Source organism: Triticum dicoccoides, chromosome 6B (assembly GCF_002162155.2).
Source record: "Triticum dicoccoides isolate Atlit2015 ecotype Zavitan chromosome 6B, WEW_v2.0, whole genome shotgun sequence".
NCBI classification, from domain to species: domain Eukaryota; kingdom Viridiplantae; phylum Streptophyta; class Magnoliopsida; order Poales; family Poaceae; genus Triticum; species Triticum dicoccoides.
The window spans coordinates 641,579,950-641,588,567 of NC_041391.1; the positions used below are offsets into that span (position 1 = coordinate 641,579,950).

General features: G+C 43.7%; 1 protein-coding gene across 1 annotated transcript; it reads right to left on the minus strand.

Annotated features, from left to right (window-relative positions):
* Positions 1–5,136: 5,136 nt before the first annotated feature.
* LOC119323253 (replication protein A 70 kDa DNA-binding subunit A-like) lies at positions 5,137–8,612 on the minus strand. Its single transcript, XM_037596855.1, has 2 exons — positions 8,257–8,612; positions 5,137–7,061 (listed from the first exon to the last, which is right to left on the minus strand). The coding sequence occupies exons 1-2, from the start codon at positions 8,529–8,531 to the stop codon at positions 5,378–5,380; spliced, it is 1,959 nt and encodes a 652-aa protein (XP_037452752.1). The 5' UTR covers positions 8,532–8,612; the 3' UTR covers positions 5,137–5,377.
* Between the last annotated feature and the right edge of the window lie 6 nt (positions 8,613–8,618).

Consider the following 8,618-nt stretch of genomic DNA (forward strand, 5'->3'; position numbering starts at 1 on the left):
TGCCGGAGACAAAGAAGATGGCAGGGATTTGGGGTGCGATTGCGAGGGCCTGTTGGGGTGGGGCTTGGGGCCGACCGTGTGGGGGGTGGGAGAGAGTGAGATCGTGGGAGGAGTAGGTCAGGTGGGGTGGTTTCTTTGGTGCGCCTCAGGGTCGGTTCGGTGGGGGGGTGTGCAGAATAAGGTTTTTGTTGTTAGAATAAGGTCTTAAGGGGTGTTGTTAGAATAGACCCACCCCATAACGACTACAATCAGGGATATTCTATGGTTTGTTCCATAGTGGTGTGAGACTTCCAATCTTGTTGATTAATTTCTCATTATTTGACGTGATAATAATTATTTATTTGGGTGTGTCGTGGCGATAAAATGATATTAGCGACGCAATGGAAAAACATATACTAAATCAGCAATTATCAATAGCTTATTATTAATTGTTTTGTATGAACCGAATCAGGTTTCACACAAACAATATAAGCATTCACCTTCAGGCAATATTTCTAATATATATATATAAACTCATTTCATGGTACTTCTCAATTCTTTCCGCAGCAGCATGAGCTACTACTGCCTTCAACGCAACTGCTCTTATCCTTGTCATAACCTCGGTTAACACAGTAAGCTTTGCACGCAATGTTGCCACTAGCTCGGTCTGGTGGCGAACAATAGTCCACACTTATACACCGGTCAGTATTTGTGCACAAACCACAATAGAGATGCCTCAATCAACACATATAACCCACCAGGAAAATATATGTTTGTGTATCCAAATACGAGTGAAGAGATTATGAAAGAAAGAAAAAAACCATACCTATGTAACGCTCTGCTGCATGACATGAGAAGACAGTGGTGGCCATGGCTACAAGAGCTACCAAGCATAGGGCCTGTGTGTGGTTCCGCATACCGGCCATGGGAGATAGTTAGCTATTCCTTTTCTGCTAATGTTGTTCGTTGATTTTGCCGAATTCATGTTCTTTGCCTGGGTGCTTGTGTTTATATTGAGGGAAAGCTAGCAGTCTTGGAGATTAACACCGAAGAAAAACTTGGAGTAAATTTATTTCTTTCCTTCTATAGCTTTGTAGTAAATAAATGCCTCTCTGTGCAAAGGCTTGCTATAATCTCCACAGTAAATTCTTGCCATTTAATCATATTATGTATTAATGCATCCTTATCTGCATTGTGTTAATGCTTCCTTATCCTCATTAATACATGCTTGGTATATGAGCCTATTATATATGTGGTTTACTTTATCCCATGGGAGATGAGATTTACGGTGCCCTCACCCACAATCATTGATACAGAAAAGGTAGAGTTGTCCTCACGAGTAGGGATGAAAACAAAGCAAAAATACACGAAACTAAGGCCCTGTTCGGTAGTTCGCCGGCTCCACAAAATCCTGCGCTCCGCTCCTAGGAGTGAACTCCAACTCTTCGATCTATCGTGAAAGCCAGAAAAACCGTTCGCCTCGCTCGCTCCACTCCGCTTCGTGAGTGGGCTGAAAGCCCAATAATCTGTTTTGTGGCCCGTGCTAAGGGGAGGTTGGCCAGGCTACAGGCCTGTTCGAGGCTGAAAACGTGACGAGCGTGAGAAACAAACTCTATCGAACCGGTAAGTTTCACTTATCGGTGGCATACGTCTATAAATTCCATGAACTCCCTCGATTTTAGGATCTGCAGATCAGCTCATTCGCCGCTCCACGATTTTGAACTACTGCTGGCTCCGCTCCGCTCCGCTGACTCCGCGGAGTTACAGCGTTTGGGGCTGCTCCGCTCGCTCCGGGAGAGGAGTTCTGGAGCGGAGAGAACCCGAACAACCCCTAAGTGTTGCGACATTATTCTTTATTTTTTTCTGAATGCATAAATGAATATGAAAAACAAGCAAATGAATATAGAAACATATCATATTGGAAACAGATACATACGAAATACGATATCTACACAAATACAAAAGCTATGGATGGGTGGTTGACATAGTGCCATCACGACAGCAGTCTGGTGTCCCTAACACTTGGCTGCCGCAAATATGCCTACTCGTTACTTGATTTAGCAGTAGAACATATTAGGTTGAGTTTCTTTTGTAGAGATTGACAAGGGCCTGCATGACAAGGCCTAATGGAGCCGTAATGTCCACACTACGATGGAAAGTTTTTTATTTGGGGAAGTATAAATTCCATTTCCATATCCATTCCATCAAAAATTGATGTTCTATCCACTTAAAGAATTATGTTTTTGTTTCCTTATTTGTGGAAAACATAAATATCAAACATTTAAGTGTCGATTTCATTCCTACTACCAAGAGTGCGCGTCTATGACGAGATAGAAATTTCTGGTATTTTTTCCGATCAATACAAAATACTTAATGAAGTTTCACCTCATCGCAATGAATGGGGTAATAGTTATTTTTTTTTCTCGAATATGCACGAGTGTGCATATTATATATTAAAGAAGAAAGGCAAAGAGTGCCTCCACCATAGTTACAAGGTTCACATTACAACACTCCTAATCCTCGCTACTAGCCCACCGTTCAAGCCGAAGGAAGAAGGGGTCCATGTCTCTCTTAAACTTGCCGGCAATAGACCACATTCTTCCTTCCGACCTTACTCTACCTAGTAGAACACCTAACGAAGGTGATGCCATGGGGTAATAGTTATGAAAAAGCCATAATTTTTATGCACATGAGAAAATCTTACCTCCCTCTATGTAGTGTCACCAGGGAATAAGATTGCACTACAACAAAAGTGGTCTTTTACGACGGGAAGTTTTCCTCGCCAAAACAATATTGGCAATGACGGGTGAATCACAGTATGTGTTGTAGATCAATCTACCACAGTTCACAAAATCCATGGTTGATGGTTGTGCATTAACCACGGAAAAATATGATGTGGTACTAGCACACAAGAGACTCGTGAACTCAACACAAGGTCTACAAGGCCCCGGACACTGCTTCAACCTTGTGTTGAGTACAATGTCTCAAGCTATTCAAGCAGATTGATTCTAGTTTCTACCAAAATCGCCCTTTCGTAATTAACGCACTGAACTCAACACAGGTTTATGCCGTGCGTACGACGGTCTATGGGACCGGCAAAGGCCCCTTTGTGGTTCGACCGTGAGGATTCATGAGCACAAAGAGCAGAATCAGTAGAACACACAAGTTATTACTCATGTGGGGGCCGCCATAAGGCATAAAACCATACTCTTGCTTTGTATTTTGGATGTGTTTGAGCTCAAGTACAAGGAGCGCAGCTTGCCGGCAGGATGCACAGGAAGTGCGGCTACGCGTGTAAATGAGCAAAGTGTCTACCTTTTTAAAGGTTGCCATGTGCATCCTTTTATAGAACGGGTGGTCACCGCAGTGGCAAATCAATCTTTACACAAGGGATAGTGGCTACAGTGCCAAACACCTAACTCTGACGGGCTAGGACAAACGCATTAAATGCGCCAAAGGTGTCGCACTGGTGATGCTTGCCTGCAAGGATATCCGCTTCTTCTGTGTCCCAGTACCTCTTATTATCTTGACACACTCCTGGGACGGGTGTCATTAAAGTATTCATCTATGTGGTATATGAGCAGTGGGGTACATACTTTCAGGAGTACACAACCATTTTCCTATATATATATATATATATATATATATATATATATATATATATATATATATATATATATATTACATTTGAAAGAGAAATAGTTACATTCATATTGATTCGCTGCGTAAAATTTGGCATAAGAAAAAAATATAGGTCATAAGATCAGAAAAATTGCATTTTATGTACATTTTACACTAAGTTTTTACATTTATAATTTCACGTAGCATAACATTTTTTTTCTTACGTCTTTTTTTAGTCTGAAATAAGATAAAATTTACAGAACATAAAACTATGATGTATTATGTTAAAATAGAGGGTTTGAAGAATATTTATTCCTCACCCGGGGTGACGAATATATAATTTTACGTTCTGACCACCACGTGCAGCAACAAATTAAACTAAACCGTCACACGTGCCTACGCCCACCATATATGTGTGTGCGTGCATGCGCGCATGTTGGAAAATCAATCCTGCCACCTAGGGGTAGTTACCAATTACCATGTAATAAATCTAAGCAACCCAACCATAAAACAATTATTGTGTAGTAAGGATTAAGAATATTTCTTTCTGGTCGATGCTCTTTCCGTAAACTTCTAAACCTCCTCCGAAGGCTAAAAGAACTGCACTGCTAGCAAAACTACACTGCAATGTTAGCAAAAAAAAAATCGCATGCCCTTTTTCGGTACTGTTTGCGATGTTAAACATTTCGTCGGAAGGAGGCGTGTAATATATCATTGGAAAGTTATGGATTAGGCGCAACTCTGCCACGTTGAACACTTTCCGATATTTGTCACGGTTTAAAAGCAGTTTCGAAAATGGTGCGGCCCCCGACGCATGGTACCGAGCGTATTTTCGTGTTTTTTTCCAAACCGCTTGTCGGAATAATACAAACCATACAACCGTTGGAAATATATGATCGAGGCGCAACTTTTTCATATAGAATACTTTCTAATTTTCTTTACGGTTTAAGAGCAGTTTCAAATTTACCGAAACATGAAAATTCTGTTTTCAAATTTTGTGATTTTTAAGTTGTGGCAAGCGAACTACAATTGTGTTTTCTATTAGTCGTCATGGAATCTAAATGAACAGCATCAGTTTTTTGTCTTTTTTCTAAAACACAAACATATACGGACTTCATGGTCAAACTTAGTGAACCGCAACTGTTTTTCATGATTACGTATTATGGGGATCATTTCTATTTTTTCACTTTTAGTATTTATGTAGAGGAGAAAATGAACTGCAATGCTTCTTTTTTCTCACGGGTGTGTGCTGTAAAAATGGACCTAAAACAAATTAATCAAGATTACAATCCGGTCCTTTTGAACACGCCTTGGATGTGACTACTTGTCACCATCCTCAGCTGCCATCGTGGCCGAACACCATGCCCCCAACTAGACGTCCTAGCGCCGGGAAGTGCACTGTGTCATGCCGGGATTCGAACAATCGAACTGCAACGGTGTTGAACATAGCGCTCGCTACAAGCCAAGCCGTTATTTGCCGTCGTCTCTCAGTGTGCCCACCAACTACATCGGTAAGTTAAAAAAGCAGGGATGCCATAAGACAGACGTCAATATGATTCAGTAGCTACATCTGAATTGATCCGTTAAAAATTAAACAAGGACAGAAAGTCTACATAGGCCGATACATTGGCATGCTTACTGTTACTATCACATCAAAAACATCGGTATGAACTGAATAAATCCTGAATCTCTAATATGGTAAGTAAACCTTGGGCCTTGCGAGCAAAAGAGAACATGTTATGGACACCGCCACACCTCTTCGGGCGCAACTCGCTGCTCAATATGATGCCACCGACCTTGAAAGTAAATCGAGCAGATATCTACTTTCGGCAGCAGGATCAAACCTCTCCACTTTGACCAATGTGTTCTTCACTCTCCGCTCGTCGCTGTACGTTTCTTCTTTGACTTTCAGCCTGAGCAGGTAATCCTTGAACAAACAGCTGAGCATGGTCTCTGCAAAACGAGGGTCTCCATTCTCTTTGTATGTGACGAGCTCTAGCGCCGAGCAGCCTAGTAACTCTTGCGCGGTCTCCTGAAACGCTGTCACCCAAGTTGTTCCCGAGTGATCTTGAATCTGAAGCTGCAGAAGATACCTGTAGTCACACTCTGGAAACTCCTTGTCGCATTTGTCACACACCCACAAGCCAGAGGTCCCCTTTGTCACTTTCTTATTGCACTGCCGGTCACCTTCCTTGGTAGGGCAAGCTGTGTAGCAGAAGTTGTCGCTCTTGAAGAATATAATGGAGGCTTTCACCGTAACCCAATCAGGTTTGTCTCCCATTCCAAGACCATCGTCCTTGATTTTAGCAACTGTCATTCGGACCTCGTTCCTTGATGCTGCAGGAGTGTGATCCCTCGATATGGACTGAGTAGAAGCATCCCTTCCTCCACCGTCGAACCATTGCCTCAGAGTATGAGCTTCAGAGAGATCAGGGTCTATGAGGAGTTGAGAGGAAGAAATTGTGCCGACACACTTGCCATTGAAATCATTCACTCTTCCTGTTTTGACACCCAGCACGGGGAAGACCCCGCGTTCAACCATTTCTTGCAGCTGTGAGCCTTCTCTGTTGCAAAAGTCACCCCACATGGTTAGATCAACACTTCGACCAGACATATCCTTCAGGCCAATAATTCTTTTTAGAGTTTCCGTGCCATTTTTCTTCTGTATTGTCGTGGAAGGACTGACAGAGATAGCAACACCTATGATATCAAGTATAGTACCGGTCGGAGTATCCTCAATTTCACTGATTGGTCTGAAGTTATACTGCTGAGAGGGAATTGAGCTGTTCTCATCAGGACAAAGATCCACTGATGAATCTCTCTCCAACATAATCTCCCACTCGCTGTTCAGATGGTTATAGTTCCTCTGTACAGGTTTCAAGTTTCCTCTTGATACCACATAGACCTTACCAACTTCCACAACTTCATAGAAGCGATCAAGTTGAGTGTTGAAACATGCCACCCGTATCTCACCCCCATCAGAATCAAGCAGGTCAAAGTTGAACACTTTGCCTTCACCTTTTGCATTGTGGTACCGGCGGATGTCTCCCTTTGCAGTAACTCTACCCTTGATAGCCCAGCGGCCCTGATAAGGATTTAAAGAAGATATGGGGATTATTCTAGCAGGGGCTTCATTTTTCGCAATTGCTCCTTGATTTTTGTAACTGGGTGCAGGACGATAAGATGGCTGTGCTGTTGGCTGGAAGACTGGAGATTTGTCACTGAGCCTGGTGGGTGTGTTCAAGGAGTTTCCTGCCACCGAAGGTTGGAAGACTGGAACATTGCCATTGGGCGTTGTGGGACTTGGGTTTCCTGCCGCCAAACCATATTGACGTGTTCCGTTAAATTGCTCCACTCTTGGGTTGTTTTGATTAGAAGATTCACTTTCTGGAGTAATCACTGGATTGCCAATGATGTCACACTCCGCGAGAAGAACTGTCAAATTCAGAACGACGATAACCCTGCAGATATTCAACCAATCAGCTCAAAAACAACAAATAATTTCACATAAATTCAAGAGAAAAGGACAAATTTGCATTTGCACTAGTTACTTAAGACATATGACAGAGGAACTTTAATCATGGCACATTTCGGTTCACAAACGATGTTCCAGCAGCATTTTATTGACGAGCAGATCACAAAAGACACAATGAAACAAAATCAATTGGCAGCTAAAATAGGTAAATGATAACTTGTATCATCAAGTATACTGCTGAAAGACACAAACCACTAAATGATTCAACCAGATAAAGACACTTACATCTGTGAGCATGACGTAAACTACAGTGATCAAATCAAACTTCCATGCACCTAATGACCCAATCAGTAAACAAGGAACCTAGCTGATGCACAGCATCATGACCAGTCGACTGGAGTATATAGCAACAACTTGCTGCATAACTAACTAAATGAACCAAAGCACACAACAAACTTCTTCTAATCATCAGAACGACCATAATGTCAGTTCTCTTTGCAGGTTTATTCCCAGTCTATTTGACTCTTATCTCTTGTATTGAGTGTTTTATGAAATTCAAGGTAGAGGACCTCCTCTCCCGTTCATTCAGAAAATAGCATCATTTAACCAGCCAGAAACGCACAGCGCCATAGCCAGATCTAAGATTTTGCGACCATTATGAGTAGCAGAAATATAATCCAATGGAATAACTTTTACACAAACACCAAACTGTATCACACCTCACAACACAACTTAATTACACACCCAAGTTGGTAAACAGGTATCTTCTGGTCCTAAAAAGGAATTACAGAATCCAATTCAATCAGCAGCAGGTCAGTGGAACAAAATTTCGACCCCGCACTGGTTGAGTACTGTTATCCTAGAGGGAAAAGACCTAGTTCACTTCTACGGAGTAGTACCTAAGGCAGCATAACATGAGTATCAGGATCAGCGTACACTGAATTTTCAAGTAGTTAGAAAATTAGTATCAATCTAAAGCGAGACCCCCAATCAATTTGAGAGACGGTAACTCGCAGGGACCAATTAGACAGGCACAGAAATCGCAGCGAATCACAGACCGCGACCACACATGCCCAGCGAGAGCCCGCGCGCGGGCACGAACCCTAGCCTAAACCGCCCCAATCGCAAGCGCAAACAATCGAGCATCGATCTACGGTACGCTGAGGGACGCGGGGGCGAACCTTCTGCCGCCGACCATGTTGATGACGTACTCGTCGAGCTGCACGACGGAGCCGCGGCGGATGAGCCCGGAGCGCGCGAGGTCGCTGAGCTGGCCGGCGAACATCGCGGGACAGGTCTCGGCGCCGTCGGAGACGAGGCCGCGCCACCGGTCGCTCCGGGGCGTGCCCTTGCCGTCGACGTTGACGCAGCGCAGGTTGACGACCTGCACGGTGGGCCTGAGGTTCGTGTCCCCCGCCAGCGCCGCCCCCACGCCGTTCGGGGTCAGCCTCGCCATCGCCTCGCCTCTGCGGTGGACCGGATTCGCGGGGGCCTCGCCTCTGCGGTGGGGTGGTGCGGAGGAAGGGGGTTGGGGGAGGCGAAT

What these genes read in the sequence shown, in the direction of transcription:
- LOC119323253 (XM_037596855.1), bottom strand. Translation starts at nt 8,531, where the DNA reads ATGGCGAGGCTGACCCCGAACGGCGTGGGGGCGGCGCTGGCGGGGGAC. An exon ending in AACATGGTCGGCGGCAGAAG is followed by an intron (nt 7,062 to 8,256) that starts GTTCGCCCCCGC and finishes GAATATCTGCAG; the next exon opens with GGTTATCGTCGTTCTGAATT.